At 46.1% G+C, this 17995-nt stretch overlaps 1 protein-coding gene across 1 annotated transcript in view; it reads right to left on the reverse strand.

Annotated features, from left to right (window-relative positions):
- Positions 1 to 39: 39 nt before the first annotated feature.
- Positions 40 to 17995, reverse strand: part of dnah1 (dynein, axonemal, heavy chain 1) — a 697254-nt gene continuing 679298 nt past the window's right edge. The window contains exons 77-78 of the mRNA XM_068051405.1: positions 12240 to 12471; positions 40 to 926 (exon numbers count right to left, since the gene is read on the reverse strand). Coding sequence (XP_067907506.1) covers positions 805 to 926; positions 12240 to 12471 — 354 coding nt within the window. The 3' untranslated portion in view covers positions 40 to 804. The remainder of the gene's footprint in view (positions 927 to 12239; positions 12472 to 17995) is intronic.

A 17995-nucleotide genomic window follows, 5' to 3' on the forward strand; every position in this document is an offset into this window, starting at 1 on the left:
AAAGGAACATTTCTTTGGAAAAGTGCATTTATTCCCTAAATTAAAGTCGCCTTAAAAACAATATGCAGAATCACACTGTAAATCACCTACTACATTACGATTGCAATTTCAGTAAAAACTCAGTAAGCGATGCTAGTACATACGATATTAAGACATTCGATTGTGTAAGTGGGTGTAAAAACATGCACAAAAGTGCAGCTTATACGTCCAGTGTTGTATTAAATTTGGCTTTAGTTGAGCAAGAAAATACTTGGCAAATTTTTAAAAGTAGTTTTTTTAAACTAGGAATCAGCATATCAAAATGCAAAATTGGAGAATCATTGTAAATGAAACACAACCACAAATCTAACATCCCATCAATGTTTATAATGTTACCCCTACCTGCTGTACACAAGAGTAGAACAGACTAAACAGCAAGGGTTGACAGTGAATAATTGAGTGGCCACTGTGTGTTGGATGCATTCTGTATCACACAGATTCAGATTTGTTGAATTAATATGTAATGATAGGGGTGAAAATTCCTCCTTTAATGAGAAGACTCACTACCAAAATGCACTCTCAGAAACTGTAGCATTTCAAAGTCATTGTTCTTGCAATTTCTTTCGTCAGTTGTTTATCACAACTTTCTCATTTTTTTCATTAAAAGGGGAATTTCAGAGCCTATGTCAAAGTAAATATATTTGTAAAATGAAAATGAAAAATGCATGATAAAGAACAGTTCTCTTGAAATTAAGGTGCATATTTTAGTTCTGGACCTGTCAGGGATAAGAGCTGAGGAAGCTGATTTCTGTTGCTTGCTACTTTTCAATAATCCAGGGCACAGATTAATGCCACCCCTTGCTTGATCCAATGTCTCTGTGACTTATTGGTTGGTAATTCCACAGCTATGACATAATTGGTGGAGTGGCCAGTCGTCGACAGTGTACCTGAAATGAGGATTTTTTGTCAGGTTAAAGTGTGCAGATCACATCTGGAATATTCATTTCCTAAAGAGGATGGAAAGTACTTTTTATTCAAAGTAGTCTCTTTCTCTTTTCATCTGACATAATATCTGAAGATTATTAAAAATGTACACAAGCATGTAACTTCCTGTGTTATTCAACATATTGTTCAATGTAAATTTCTGTATCAAACTTAAATAAAAGTGTAAAGGCAGTCATTTTTAATACAGAAAAATCTCTCCAGAGTCACGGGAGAAATTTTAACCTAATCATCCCAGCGGGAAACCACTGGATTGTTAGGAATGCTGGTTTTACACTCCAAAAACAATAATTTGCATTTATATTGCACCTTTAACATAGTAAAATGTCCCAAGGTGCTTCACAGAAGCATTATTAAACAAAATTTGACACCGAGCAACATATGGAGACATTAGGACAGATGACCAAAAGATTAGTCAAAGAGGAAGGTTTTAAAGAGCCTCGAAAAGAAGGAAAAGGAAATAGAGAGGTTTAGGGAGGAAATTCCAGAGCTTAGGGCCTAGGCAAATGAAGGCACGGCTACCAATGGTGGAGTGATTAAAATTGGGGATGCGTAGGAGGCCAGAATTGGAGGAGTGCAGAGATCTCAGAGGGTTGTAGAGCTGGAGGAGGTTACAGAGATAGGGAGGAGCAAGGCCACAGAAGAATCTGAAAAAAAGGATGAGAATTTTACCCTGTAATATAGTGCCTATCGTTCCGCTACTTAGGTGCAGTTGTGTTCTTTTAATGCCAAAAGTCTAATTGTCGTTAAACATTGATTAAGATCAGTGTTTTATTGCTCATCAGGCTCCAAGTCGCAAACCTGACTATCTTTTTAATTGCAATTTTTACGATTACTCAGGAACCACTGCACAGATGACTTGTTCAGATTTATTGCTATGAATGACAATGAACTTGAGTGAGTCGCGCATGACAGTGTGTGGGCAAAGCAGCAAACCTCCAAGTGTCTTTTTGTCCTTTGTTGTATGTCTCCAAAGGTGTTGACCCAGAAAATTTCACCTCCACCTGGTACTATAGTATGCTCCAAGTACACTAACTCTAGTATCACCTGGGTACTGCAGTCTGATTAGGTAATATTATTTTCTACGAACACTTCTGGATTAACTGCCAGGCCTGTATGAAGTACCAACCACAATAAATATCCAGTCACTCCAAGATACATGTGGTCTATTGTGTAGCATACCATTGAACCATGTCTGAATGTAAATGAAGAACCAAGATGGTGGGTTGCCATGACAGAGGAAGGGCAGAATCCTCTCACCTTGGTCCCTGCCAGAACAGTGGAACCATTTTTGGGTCAGGAACCTGATTTAGTGATTTGCACGCCCGGCCATTGCTCTTTCCCAGGGGAAACTAATTATCAGCCCACTTCCAGGCTCCCTAATCAATTAGGATGGAGGGCAGGATGTTGCGTCCATTGTATCAAAGGAAGGATTTCTAATTAGAAGGGACATAGCATGGGTTACAAGGAGTCACCAATACTTGGATTTTTGAGTTGCAGCAACCATAGGAATGGAAAGAAGACCTGAGAAGGCTTCCCCCCTATCAACCCCCCTCCTCCACCTCCCCACAGGTCTCTCACTCTTACCAGAGGTCCAGCCGTGGGATCTGAGGGGCTACAGTGAGGTGAGCTCTTCCAAGAACAGGAGGAAGAGTACAACCTCTCCAACCACGAAGGCGTGGGTAGAAGTGGTCAAGGAATTCAGCAGCAGGTGTGTTCTCCCTCTAACCTGGAGACAGGGCACCAAGGATCTAGGCCCTCAGGAGAGCATGACAGGTGAGTGGCATAACACTTTCAGGTGCCAATCCCCACACTCTGACTTGTCTAGAATTCTCCTGCACAGCACATCTCAGGTCAACACATCTTGCAGCTCCACACATTCCTCTCCCTGCAGGCACCTCATACCCCACCCAAACAGCCAACACTCACACTTGCCCTCAGCCTATTGCCCTCTTACACCCATGTCTCACAGTTACCCTCCACAAATGGTGTCCTTCGCTCCTCTCCACACAAACCATTCTGAACAATCACACCTCTCTGCTTTCCTTGCAGAAGTCAAGGGTGGTCCTCCAGTGACAAGCACTTTATCATCCATTGGTAATGTGTGCCCACCTGGTCCACTGGGAAAGAGGTCTTGTTCTAGGTGGTTGCAGATGTCAGCAGTGACCTGCCATGAGTGCCTGAGCCCCAAGAGGCACTGCTGCCCAGACATGTTGAGAGACCCAATCCTCTGCCTGTAGACCCTATGTTGGTGTCTCGCTTCCTTCCAGTTGGATCCCTGTCCATCCTATCTGCCCTCTGGAGGGGCATGCGGCTGAGGTAAAGGCAGCTGGTGTTACTCCTGTTGCTGCTAGAGCTGTTGCTGGTGGTGTGGCCTCTGCTCTTGACCCTCAATAGGGGTGGAAGGTGGAGCTGCATTAACTGCTCCCATGCCATAGTGAAGGCTGACAGCAGGAATGTGTAGCTGAAGGTGAGTGAAGTGCCTTCCAAGAAGTTGGCAATCACCTGTCAAGCAGTGATAGCACTGATTGAAGAAATGCTTTGAACATCAGTGTTCTCGATGGGCATGACTGGAGCTCTTCAGTGTAACTGATCAAGCTTTCCCAGCTTGTCAGTTTCACTGAGGAAGCTCTTCCCGCTATGCACTCGCCTCAGTGATCCAGTAAACAAGTCCCCTGGCTGGGAAATCCAGATTCAGGGTTAAAACAAGTTTTAATTGTCTTCTTAACTACCTCAAATACTTCTTAATTACTTAACCAACTGATCCAAGGGGGCTCCCTTGATGTCAATTTCTGAACTTCCCCATCCTGCCCACAAGGGAATGTGCCTCCAACAGGCTGGGAAATTTCTGGCCGAAGTGTCTGATTGAATTAACACTATATCTGAAGTGAAGGGAGATACCATTCTCGATCTTTTCAATTACTGAAATGGGGATGATTTGAGTTGAATACATTCCCTCAATGGAAATAACAGGGGTGGATGACAACTAGACTCGATGGGGTGGAGAAGCAAGAGAATGGATGAGCAGATCAACAGTAGAAGAGATATCAATTAGAGAAAAGGCAATTTGTAATTAAATGGATGTTGGTGAGGGAGCTGGGTTCTTTTTTGAAAGGGCAGTGAGTGAGGCTAATATAGACAAAAAGTGGATGTGGAAGAAGAAGGGGAAGTGATTAGAAATGGTCTTGTCAGTGATCAAAATCTTGGAGGTCGCAAAGCTTTCATGATAATGATAAAAGCAAAAAAAAGCAAAATATTGCCGATCCTGGGAATCTGAAATAAAAACAAGAAATGCTGGAAATACTCAGCAGGTCTGGCAGCATCTGTGGAGAGAGAAGCTGAGTTAACGTTTCAGAACTGATGAAGGGTCACTGACCTGAAACTTTAACTCTGCTTCTCTCTCCACAGATGCTGCCAGACCTGCTGAATATTTCCAGCATTTCTTGTTTTTATTTCATGATAATGAGGTTGACGGGATCATCACAGTCTAGTAGTCCAACCCAGTTCTATCCTCACCTGAAGCCACATAAACATACACCAGCAGCAGGCTGGGTTTTGATCAGGAACAGCTACCCTGGCCAGTTTCTCCCTCTCTAATGTAAAAGTTTTGAAGACAGTTGGAGTACCTCCTTTCACCTTGGTCGTGATTAGCTAACTCACAACAGATAGGAGATCGAACCTTTGGATTTCCTGGGCTAGCTACTCACTGTCTTCAACAGCTAAAATATTGGGGTAGTAAGAGGCATTTCTTTTAGAAAGGAATTTACTGATGTTGAATACAATTTTTGTAAATGTTTTCCCTGGAGTACTCCTTCAGTAAGTTACACTACAATGGTCTTTCACAGAGTAAAGAATTTCAATTCATAACTAGAGGAGGGGAAATTTCCTTTGTTTTCTCAGTGTAACAAATTAGTGAACCTGTTATTTATAAAAGTATTTATGACTGCATTGTACATAGGACACATAGGCAGGCAAAACTACAATCAAGCAATGGGTGACGTTTAAAGAGGAGATGGTTTGCGTATAGCCTAGGTACATTCCCATGAAGGGGAAAGGTAGGGTAACCAAAGGCAGAGTTCCCTGGATGCCGAAAGAGATAGAGAGGAAGCAGAAAAAAGGGCGCATGACCGATGTCAGGTGGATAATCCAAGTGAGAACCAGGCTGAATATAGAAAGTTCAGAGGGAAAGTGAAAAGGGAAATAAGAGGGCCAAGGAGAGAGTATGAGAATAGGCTGGCAGCTAACATAAAAGGGAATCAAAAAGTCTTCGATAGGTGTATAAAAAGTAAACGGGTAATAAGAGGAGCGGTGGGGCCAATTAGGGACCAAAAAGGAGACTTAAGTATAGAGGGATTGGGTATGGCTGAGGTACTAAATGAGTACTTTGCATCTGTCTTTACCAAGGAAGAAGATGCTGTCAAAGTCACAGTGAAAGAGGAGGTAGTTGAGATAATGGATGGGCTTGGAATAAAAGGGACAGTGGTTGCTGTTATGAACACTGGACTTTGTAACATGATTATGTTTTAAAAACTGTAATTTTTAAAAGTTTAAGATGGAGTCTGAGAAGTCAGGTGACTTCATATCCACTCTGCTTAAGGACACAACAGAAATCTTGGTTACCAGGAAAACAGAGAACACAGATCAAAGACTTTTTTTGAAAAACAGACACTGCAGGGGTAACACCTGAAGAACAATGGGTTTCACCCTCCCAGACCTTCAGATCGTAAGCAAGGAGTTAGTGATTCTGAGATGCAAATATACTAGGTTTAACACCTGGGAACAATGGAAGGCCCAGGTGGCTTGGCTGAACCCAGACTTCTGGACTTTGCCTATTGGAAAAGGACAATGAGCTATCGACTTTTGAGTCCAGATAAATTTAACAGATTTTCTGAAGGCAGACAGGCTGTACAGAAGACCAGCGATGGCAGCCTCAGAGCAGACTGTAAGAAAGGAAGACAACCAACGGTGGCGGCCTTGTGAGAGAGGGCGAGAAAAACACTTGATTTTTTAAAAATTCATTCATGGGATGTGGACGTCACTGGCCAGGCCAGCATTTATTGCCCATCCCTAATTGCCCTTGAGAAGGTGGTGGTGAGCTTCCTTCTTGAACTGCTGTAGTCCATGTGGGGTAGGTACACCCACAGTGCTGTTAGGAAGGGAGTTCCAGGATTTTAACCCAGTGACAGTGAAGGAACGGCGATATAGTTCCAAGTCAGGATGGTGTGTGACTTGGAGGGGAACTTGCAGGTGGTGGTGTTCCCATGTATTTGCTGCCCTTGTCCTTCTAGTTGGTAGAGGTCGCAGGTTTGGAAGGTGCTGTCTAAGGAGCCTTGGAGCGTTGCTGCAGTGCATCTTGTAGATGGTACACACTGCTGCCACTGTGTGTCGGTGGTGGAGGGAGTGAATGTTTGTAGATGGGGTGTCAATCAAGCAGGCTGCTTTGTCCTGGATGGTGTCGAGCTTCTTGAGTGTTGTTGGAGCTGCACCCATCCAGGAAAGTGGAGAGTATTCCATCACTCTCCTGACTTGTGCCTTGTAGATGGTGGACAGGCTTTGGGGAGTCAGGAGGAGAGTTACTCACCACAGGATTCCTAGCCTATGACCTGCTCTTGTAACCACGGTATTAATATGGCTACTCCAGTTCAGTTTCTGGTCAATGGTAGCCCCTAGGATGTTGATAGTGGGGGATTCAGCGATGGTAATGCCATTGAATGTCAAGGGGAGATGCTTAGATTCTCTTTTGTTGGAGATGATCATTGCCTGGCACTTGTGTAACGCAAATGTTACTTGCCACTTATCAGCCCAAGCCTGGATATTGTCCAAGTCTTGCTGCATTTCTACACAGACTGCTTCAGCATCTGAGGAGTCACGAATGGTGCTGAACATTGTGCAATCATCAGCGAACATTCCCACTTCTGACCTTATGATTGAAGGAAGGTCATTGATGAAGCAGCTGAAGATGGTTGGGCCTAGGACAATACCCTGAGGAACTCCTGTAGTGAAGTCCTGGAGCTCAGATGATTGACCTCCAACAACCACAACCATCTTCCTTTGCTCTAGGTATGACTCCAGCCAGTGGAGGGTTTTCCCCCAATTCCCATTGACCTCAGTTTTGCTCGGGCTCCTTGATGCCATACTTGGTCAAATGCTGCCTTGATGTCAAGGGCAGTCACTCTCACCTCACCTCGAGTTCAGCTCTTTTGTCCATGTTTGAACCAAGGCTGTAATGAGGTCAGGAGCTGAGTGGCCCTGGCGAACCCAAACTGAGCGTCACTGAGCAGGCTATTGCTAAGCAAATGCCGCTTGATAGCACTGTTGATGACACCTTCCACCACTTTGCTGATGATTGAGAGTAGGCTGATGGGGCGTTAATTGGCCAGGTTGGACTTGTCCTGCCTTTTGTGTACAGGACATACCTGGGTAATTTTCCACATTGCAGGGTAGATGCCAGTGTTGTAGCTGTACTGGAACAGCTTGGCTAGGGGCGCGGCATGTTCTGGAGCACAGGTCTTCAGTACTATTGCCGGAATATTGTCAGGGCCCATAGCTTTTGCAGTATCCAGTGCCTTCAGTCGTTTCTTGATATCACGCAGAGTGAATCGAATTGGCTGAAGTCTGGCATCTGTGATGCTGGGGACTTCAGGAGGAGGCCGAGATGGGTCATCAACTCGGCACTTTTGGCTGAAGATTGTTGCAAATGCTTCAGCATTACCTTTTGCACTGATGTGCTGGGCTTCCCCATCATTGAGGATGGGGATATTTGTGGAGCCACCTCCTCCAGTTAGTTGTTTAATTGTCCACCACCATTCACGGCTGGATGTGGCAGGACTGCAGAGCTTAGATCTGATCCGTTGGTTATGGGATCGCTCAGCTCTGTCTATCGCATGCTGCTTACGCAGTTTGGCACGCAGATAGTCCTGTGTTGTAGCTTCACCAGGTTGATACCTCATTTTGAGATATGCCCGGTGCTGCCCCTGACATGCCCTCCTGCACTCTTCATTGAACCAGGGTTGGTCTCTTGGCTTGATGGTAATGGTAGAGTGGGGGATATGCTGGGCCATGAGGTTACAGATTGTGATTGAGTACAATTCTGCTGCTGCTGATGGCCCACAGCGCCTCATGGATGCCCAGTTTTGCATTGATAGATCTGTTCGAAATCTATCGCATTTAGCACGGTGGTAGTGCCACACAACACGAAGGAGGGTATCTTCAATGTGAAGGTGGGACTTTGTCTCCACAACGACTGTGCGGTAGTCACTCCTACCAATACTGTCATGGACAGATGCATCTGCGGCAGGCAGATTGGTGAGGACGAGGTCAAGTATGTTTTCCCCTCTTGTTGGTTCCCTCACCACCTGCTGCATACCCAGTCTAGCAGATATGTCCTTTAGGACTCGGCCAGCTCGGTCAGTAGTGGTGCTACCGAGCCACTCTTGGTGATGGACATTGATGTCCCCCACCCAGAGTACATTCTGTGCCCTTGCCACCCTCAGTGCTTCCTCCAAGTGCTGTTCAACGTGGAGGAGTACTGACTTATCAGCTGAGGGAGGGCGATAGGTGGTAATCAGCAGGAGGTTTCCTTGTCCATGTTTAGCCTGATGCCATGAGACTTCATGGGGTCCAGAGTCGATGTTCAGGACTTCCGGGGCAACTCCCTCCCTACTGTATAGTACTGTGCCGCTACCTCTGCTGGGTCTGTCCTGCCGGTAGGACAGGACATACCCGGGGATGGTGATGGCAGTGTCTGGGACAGTGTCTGTCAGGTATGATTTCATGAGTATGACTCTGTCAGGCTGTTTCTTGACTAGTCTGTGGGACAGTTCTCCCAACTTAGGCACAAGCCCCCAGATGTTAGTAAGGAGGACTTTGTAGGGTCGTCAGGGCTGGGTTTGCCATTGTCGTTTCCGGTGCCTAGGTCGATGCTGGGTGGTCCGTCAGGTTTCATTCCTTTTTATGGACTTCGTAGCGGTGAGATACAACTGAGTGGCTTGCTAAGCCATTTCAGAGGGTATGTAAGAGTCAACCACATTTCTGTGGGTCTGGAGTCACATGTAGGCCAGACCAGGTAAGGACAGCAGATTTCCTTCCCTAAAAGACATTCGTGAACCAGATGGGTTTTTACAACAATCGACAATGGTTTCATGGCCATCATTAAACTAGCTTTTTAATTCCAGATTTATTAATTGAATTCAAATTCCACCTTCTGCTGTGGTGGGATTTGAACCCTTGTCCCCAGAGCAATACCCTGGGTCTCTGGGTTAGTAGTCCAGTGACAATACCACTATGCCACCGCCTCTTGGAAGCCTGATAAAGAGAAAGGCTGCAAAGTTGAAGTTTGCGGAGAAGTAAAAGACCAACAGGATCACCAGGAATTGCCTTATTCATGGACATCAGGTCAGAAGTGCTTGGAGAAGTGAGTGAAGAAGACATTGATTTTGTAAAGGTCTGGGAGATCCAACCCATTGCCACTGGGAGCAGCTTGGGACTTTTAACCGCAAAGATTTTGCCATCAAAGAGGACTGTGTAATGTGTAAGTGTGATGTGAGGTTTTCAAGTGTTTGAATAAGTAAAGAAAATACCTTTGTTTTAATTTGGGGTATCAGCTACTTACAATGTACTATTTAGTTAATGGGGATTTCTTTTAGTTTAGTTGTTATAATAAAAGTCAATATGTGAAATCTTGTCATGTAAATTGGTCTGGGGCTTCATATCTCGTATTTTCATGTTAACGATCTCACAGAGGTCGTAACAGCTGGATGGATATGAAGTTGGCTGAGCAATCGGGAGCAGAGAATATTGGTGAACAGTTCTTTTGTGGACTGGAGGAAGGTATACAGTGGGGATCCCCAGGCATCGGTATTAGGACCACTGCTTTTCGTAATAAATATGAATTACTTGGACTTGGGTGTACAGGGCATTATTTCGAAATTTGCTGGTGACAAAACTTGTAAGTGTAGTGAATTGTGAGGAGGACAGTCATAGACTTCAAGAGGACATAAACAGGCTGGTGGAATGGGCAGACATGTGGCAGATGGAATTTAATGCAGTGAAGTGAAAAATGCAACATTTTGGTAGGAAGAATGAAGGAGAGACAATATAAACTAAAGGGTACAATTCTAAAGGGGTGCAGGAACAGACAGACCTGAGGGTATATGTGCACAAATTGTTAAAGGTGGCAGGGAAAATTGAGATAACAATTAAAAAAGCCTATGGGATCCTGGTCTTTATAAATAGAGGCATGGAGTACAAAAGAAAGCAAGTTACAACAAACCTTTATAAAATACTGGTTCAGCCACAACTGGAATAGTGGGCAGGATTTTTGTTCCCAGATCCCAATCACAGCATCGGGATGTGTTCTAGGCCCAACATCTTCAGTTGCTTCATCAATGACCTCCTTCAATCATACGGTCAGAAGTGGGGATGTTCGCTGATGATTGCACAATGTTCAGCACCATTTGCGACTCCTCAAATACTGAAGCAGTCCGTGTAGAAATGCAGCAGACCTGGACAATATCCAGGCTTGGGCTGACAAGTGGCAAGTAACAATGGCGCCACAAAAGTGCCAGGCAATGACCATCTCCAACAAGAAAGAATCTAACCATCTCCCCTTGACATTCAATGGCATTACCATCACTGAATCCTCCACTATCAACATCCTAGGGGCTACCATTGACCAGAAACTGAACTAGAATAGCCATATAAATACTGTGGCTACAAGAGCAGGTCAGAGGCTAGGAATCCTGCAGCGAGTAACTCACCTCCTGACTCCCCAAAGCCTGTCCACCATTTACAAGGCACAAGTCAGGAGAGTGATGGAATACTCTCCACTTGCCTGGATGGGTGCAGCTCCAACAACACTCAAGAAGTTTGACACCATCCAGGGCAAAGCAGCCCGCTTGATTGGCACACCATCCACAAACATTCACTCCCTCCACCACCGACACACAGTGGCAGCAGTGTGTACCATCTACAAGATGCACTGCAGCAACGCACCAAGGCTCCTTAGACAGCACCTTCCAAACCCGCGACGTCTACCACCTAGAAGGACAAGAGCAGCAAATGCATGGGAACACCACCACCTGCAAGTTCCCGTCCAAGTCACATACCATCCTGACTTGGAACTATATCGCCGTTCCTTCCCTGTCACTGAGACAAAATCCTGGAACTCCCTTCCTAACAGCACTGTGGGTGTACCTACCTCACATGGACAGCAGCAGTTCAAGAAGGAAGCTCACCACCATCTTCTCAAGGGCAATTAGGGATGGGCAATAAATGCTGGCCTGGCCAGTGACGCCCACATCCCATGAATGAATAAAACAAAATGTGTATTGGGATCCCACAGATACCGTCAGCAGGACCCAGAGGGCAATTTTGGAGTAGGTGGCCAATGAAGTTGCCGCTTCAGGAGCCCTGTCCAATTAAGGATGTGGGCGGACCTCCGAGTCCGAAGGGCCAATAGGAGGCCATCTAGCACTGAAAGATTAGAGGTGGGAGCTGCTGAAGTATTTAATTGGTTAAATGCCACGGGAATAAACATTCTTTCCGTGCCACCAACTCCTGCATAATCCGGTGGAGGTGGAAATGTGCCATGAAGCAGGTCTGATGGGATTTCCCTCCCGTTTTTGGGGCCCCCCTCCCCACCTCCAGACCTGCCTCCATGGGCCATTGAAAATTCAGCCCATTGTGCCCAATACTAAGTTCCAATTTTGAAAGGGTGCAGGAAAGATTTACGAGAATGGTTCCAGGGAGGAGGGACATAAGTTACGTGGATAGATTCAAGAAGCTGGGGTTGTTCTCCTTAGAGGAAAGAAAGTTGAGAGGAGATTTGATAGAGGTGCTCAAGATCATGAGGGGTCTAGACTGAGTAGATAGAGAGAAACTATTCCCATCGGTGGAAGGATCAGAACCAGAGGACACCGATTTAAGGTGATTGGCAAAAGATCTGAAGACAACATGCGGAAAAACCTTTTTACGCAGCAAATGGTTATAATGTGGAATACATTGTCTGAAAGGTTAGTTAAGGCAGATTCAATTGAGGCTTTCAAAAGGGAATTAGCTAAGTACATAGAGGGATAGAATTGCTGAGCTGTGGGGACAGGGCCAGGGAGTGGGACTTGCTGGATTGCCCTTACAGACAGCTGGCAGGGGATCAATGGGCCAAATGACCTCCTTCTATGCTGTAACCATTATATGATTCAATAATTTTAGGACACAGAGGTTACTCCCATGACAGGCAAAATGTTTTGGGTTTCTCTTACCTGCTCGTGTGAGTGTCTTGTATATTGGGCAGAGATAAATTCCTTGCTGTGGTGTTTTTCGATTTGCAGTTGGAATTAACCAGATCACAGCCATATCCGTGTAGAGTTCTTTGGGCCGTGATTCACCCAGCTGAAACACAGTAGCATCCCAGCGAGCCCCCTCCAAAAACAGACCATAGATGTAGCACCCAACTTTGGGGCGAGCCAAATGTGAGGATGAACTTTCAAGTATCTGTGATTGGGACAGTATGAATTAAATCAGTGTATCTTCAAAAAAAAAATGAATGGAAGGTCCATTATTTTCTTCTTTTCACACAGAGCAAATAAAACACAGTGGGGTGAATTTTATGCCGTCCCAGCAGGTCGGATGGTGGATTGGGAGGCTCCGGGAGACCAGGGAAATGGCCCGCCTGCCTGAGGCCAATCAAGGCCCTCATGTGGCCACTTAAGGGCCCTTGCCTGCCTCCACGGGTATTTTACCCGTGGCAAGTGGGCGTGCTGGGGACGTGAAAAGCCGTCCGCCGATAGCTGTCGGCCTTTCTGCGTGCCGGGTAGGGCCATGGCAGTTGGGCACAGGGTGCCCGATTGAGGGCCGCCCCGACTCCCAACCCACACCCGAGACCCCAAGACGCCCCCTCCCCACAAATGACCACTCCAGCCTCACAAGGGAAGGACCAATCTCCCTGGTTAGACATGCCCAACTTACCTTCCCTCATGGATCCATCTGGTCGGCTGGACTGCAGTCCCAGCAGTGGCCACTGCTCCCAGTGGCGCTGCTGGGACTAAGAGCTGCCAACCCGCTGATTGGCTGGCAGCTCACTGAGGCGGGACCTCCTCCCTCAAGCGGGTGGAAGTCCCGCCTCAGGACAATTAAAGCCCAGGGGCCCGTAAAATGCGGGACGGATCCCCAGGCTGGACGGTAGCAGGTTCACCACAGACCTTTAGGTTGGTGGCGAATTCCCGTCTGCCTAAGGTAAAATCCAACCCAGTGAGTTAGATACAGTCTATTGCTCCCTCTGCTCAGTCCTGAGAATATGCTCCAAATATGGCATCAGTTTAACCTTTTATTTTCCATACCAACCAGTTACTTGCTGAACTTTTGTATTTTGAATGGGCTTTTCTTTTTGTCGAGATAGATTAAAAGTATACATCTTCTTAGATTATCATACAATGCAAGGTATACATGTTGCAGAACATAAACTATCTGCAGGTAAACTCACTGAGGTTCTTAGGCCATTCAGTACATTTGGATGGAATTGCACCTTTATAGGGCTAAGCACCTTGCTTGATAGGGCACCTGGTTCAAGTAGGAATGCTGTGACAATAGGCAGTCCAGCCGAACAGGAGCCTAGAATGTAAGTTTTGATTTATTTTTCGTGGGGCTGGGAGGAGCAGGGTTGCTCCTTTGGGCTCCACAAAAATAAACCTGAGACACTGCCACACCAGGCCACTGCTCTAGAGAACAGCTCCACCTCATGGTCCATGGTGCCACATGAACCACATGCCACATGGGTCTGCACTGAGTGCTGCTGGAGGGCACAGAGTGTGAAGAAGGGAGTTTGGTAAGTGAGGGAGGGGGACTATAAATTAATGAAGAAAAATACATTTAATTAAATTAACACAATAAAGATGGCAGGGCAGGTGATGTGTTGTGGCTGCAGTATTTGGGAGCTCCTGGATGCCACAGCAATCCATGGCAACCACACCTGTAGAAAGTGTCTGTGGCTTGAGGAGCTTCGGCTCAGAATCATTGAGCTGGAGGCCAAGCTGCAGACATTGCGATGCATCAGGGAGGGGGAAAGTTACCTGGACACTTTGTTCCAGAAACCAGTCACACCCCTTAGGATAGGGTCATCTGTTTTGGTCAGTGATCAGGGACAGGAGGGTGACAGGTTAAGGGGATCAAGAAGGTGGGAGTGGAGGAGCCTCAGCCCTTGCAATTGAGCAACAAGTTCAAGGTTCTTGCAGCTTGTATGGACAAGAGTGAGGGCTGTAGTGTGGATGAGCAGACTGACCATAGCACTATAGTACAGGAAGCTGTTCAAGCAGGGGGGGAGCAAAAAGGAAAGTAGTGGTAGTAGGGGACAGTATAATGAGGGGGATTGACACTATTCTCTGCAGCAAAGAGCGAGAGTCCAGAAGGCTGTGTTGCCTGCCCAGTGCCAGGGTTCGGGACATCTGCTCAGGGTCGGAGAGAAACTTACAGTGGGAGGGGGAGGATCATGGTCATGGATCATGGTCCATGTAGGTACCAATGACATACAGGACAAGGAAAGAGGTTCCGCATAGTCAGTATGAGGATCTAGACACCAAATTAAGAAGCAGAACCTCAAAGGTAATAATCTTTGGATTATTATCTGAGCCACGTGCAAATTGGCATAAAGCAAATAAGATTAGAGAAATGAAGACGTGGCTGAAAGGTTGGTGTGGTAAAGTGGGGTCCAGTTCATGAGACCCTGGCACCAGTACTGGGGAAAGTAGGGGCGTACCGTTGAAATGGTCTACACCTGAATTGTGCTGGAACCAGTGTTCTAGCAAGCTGCATAACTAGGGAAGTAGAGAGGGTTTTAAACTAAATAGTGGGGGATAGGGATCAAATTTGGGAAGATGTGGTAAATCAAAGAGTAGATGGCAAGAGAGAAAAGTATTAATATGGGAAAACAGACCGTGACAGGAAAGGACAGTGAGTACAAATCTAAAAGTAAATCAGCAGTCAAGGCTAGAGGTTACAAAAATAATAAAAGGACAAAACTAAAAGCTCTGCATTTGAATCCATGTAGCATTCGAAACAAAACCAATGAACTGAGAGCGCAAATAGAAATAAATAAGTACAATCTGATAGCCATTACAGAGGCATGGCTGCAGGATGACATACATTGGGACCTGAATATTGAAGGGTACATGACATTTAGGAAGGACAGGAAGCTAGGAAAAGGTGGAGGAGTGGTGGGGGGCTCTGTTAATTACTGATGGTATTAGCACAATAGGGAGGGATGATCTAACCTCAAGAAACCAAGATATAGAAGCAGTTTGGGTCGAGATGATTTATTTATTTAGAGATACAGTACTGAAACAGGCCCTTCAGCCCACCAAGTCTGTGCCGACCAACGACCACCCATTTATACCAATCCTACATTAATCCCATATTCCCTACCACATCCCCACCATTCTCCTATCACCTACCTACGCTAGGGGCAATTTACAATGGCCAATTTACCTATCAATCTGCAAGTCTTTGGCTGTGAGAGGAAACTGGAGCACCCGGTGGAAACCCACGCAGTCACAGGGAGAACTTGCAAACTCCACACAGGCAGTACCCAGAATTGAAGCCGGGTCGCTGGAGCTGTGAGGCTGCAGTGCTAACCACTGCATCACTCCAACCACTGTGCCACTGTGCCGCTGAGAAATGATAAAGGCAAGAAGTCACTTGTGGGAGTGGATAACAGGCCCCCTAACAGTAACCACACGGTAGGACAGGGTATAAAAGAAGAAATAATGGGTGCCTTTCAAAAAGGTACGGTGGGAATTTTAAGTTATAACATTCTGGCAATAGTACTGAAGACTTGTGCACCAGGGCCAATCAACTGAAAGCTGATTGATAAGGCTGATTAATAAGGCTGAAGCATTTGCAACAATCTTCAGTCAGAAGTGCCAAGTGGATGATCCATCTCAGCCTCCTCCAGAAGTCCCCAGCATCACAGATGCCAGACTTCAGCCAATTCGATTCACTCCGCGTGAAATCAAAAAATTACTGAAGGCACTGGATACTGCAAAGGTTATGGGCCCTGACAATATTAGAGTCATAGAGTTGTACAGCATAGAAACAGGCCCTTCGGCCCACCATGTCCATGCCGACCATAATGCCTATCTATACTAATCCCACCTGCCTGCATTAATTCCATATCCCTCTAAGCCTTGCTCATTCAAGTACCTGTCCAGATGCTTCTTAAATGTTGCTATCATGATATCATGTCCCCTCTCAGCATCCTTCGCTCCAGGGAAAACAGACCCAGCCTATCGAATCTCTCTTTATAACTCAAGCCCTCCAAACCAGGCAACATCCTTGTGAATCTTTTCTGCAACCTCTCTAGCTTAATCACATCTTTCCTGTAGTACGGCGACCAGAACTGAACCCAGTACTCCAAATGCAGCCTAACCAACGTCATGTACAACTGTAACATGACGTCCCAACTCTTGTACTCAATGCCTCGGCCGATAAAGGCAAGTATGTCATACGCCTTCTTCACCACCCTGTCTACCTGTGTTGCCACTTTCAGAGAACTATGTACTTGCACCCCAAGGTCTCTCTGCTCAACAACACTCCCCAGAGCCCTGCCATTCACTGCATATGTCCTGCCCTGGTTTAACTTCCCCAAAATGCATCACTTCACACTTGTCTGCGTTAAATTCCATTTGCCAATCCCTTGCCCACTTTCCCAGTTGATCTATATCCTGTTGTAACCTTAGACAACCTTCTTCACTGTCCACTATACCACCAATTTTGGTGTCATCTGCAAACTTACTAATCATGCCCCCTACATTCACATCCAAGTCATTAATTGACAAACTGACAAACAACAGAGGGCCCAACACCGATCCCTGCGACACACCACTGGTCACCGGCCTCCAATCTGAGAAACAACCGTCCACTACCACCGTCTGCCTCCTATCACCAAGCCAGTTTTGTATCCAATTTGCTAGCTCACCCTAGATCCCTTGTGTTCGAACCTTCTGGACCAGCCTACCTTGCTAAAGTCCATGTAGACAACGTCCATCGCCCTGCCCTCGTCAATCCTCTTGCTCACCTCCTCGAAAAACTCAATCAAATTCGTGAGACATGATTTCCCACGAACAAAGCCAGGCTGACTATCCCTAATCAGACCATGCCTTTCCAAATGCATATAAATCCTGTCTCTCAGAATCCCTTCCAATAACTTTCCCTCCACTGATGTAAGGCTCACCGGCCTGTAATTCCCTGGCTTATTCCTGCTGCCCTTCTTAAATAAAGGCACAACGTTAGCTATCCTCCAGTCTTCCGGTACCTCACCCGTGGCTAACGATGATCCAAAAATCTCTGCCAGGGCCCCTGCAATCTCCTCCCTTGCTTCCCATAGCATCCTAGGATACACCTGGTCAGGCCCTGGGGATTTATCCACCTTAATGCGCTTTAAAACCTCCAACCCCTCCTCCTTTGTAATGTTGATATGCTCCAGGATATCGCTGTTCCCTCCCTTGAATTCACTAGCTTCCATGACCTTCTCCACGGTAAATACGGACGAGAAATATTCATTTAAGACCTCGCCCATTTCCCGTGGCTCCACACATAGATTGCCACACTGATCCTGAAGGGGACCTACTCTGGAACACTGGAGCAGGCCAAAGACAGAAATGTTGGCATGAGAGCAGGGGGGAGTGTTGAAATGGCAAGTAACCGGAAGCTCGGGGTTATGCTTTCGAACAGAGCGGAGGTGTTCCGCAAATCAGTCATCCAATCTGCAATTGGTCTCCCCAGTGTAAAGGAGACCGCATTGTGAGCAGCGAATACAGTATACTCAATTGAAAGAAGTACAAGTAAATTATCACTTCACCTGAAAGGAATTTTTCAGGCCTTGGATAGTGAGGAGAGAGGAGTTAAAAGGGCAGGTATTACACCTCTTGCAATTTCATGGGAAGGTGCCGTGAAAAGGGGACGAGGTGTTGGGGGTAATGGAGGAGTGGACCAGGGTGTCGCGGAGGGAATGATCCCTTTGGAATGC

The sequence above is a fragment of the Heterodontus francisci genome, chromosome 19, assembly GCF_036365525.1.
Source record: "Heterodontus francisci isolate sHetFra1 chromosome 19, sHetFra1.hap1, whole genome shotgun sequence".
NCBI lineage: Eukaryota > Metazoa > Chordata > Chondrichthyes > Heterodontiformes > Heterodontidae > Heterodontus > Heterodontus francisci.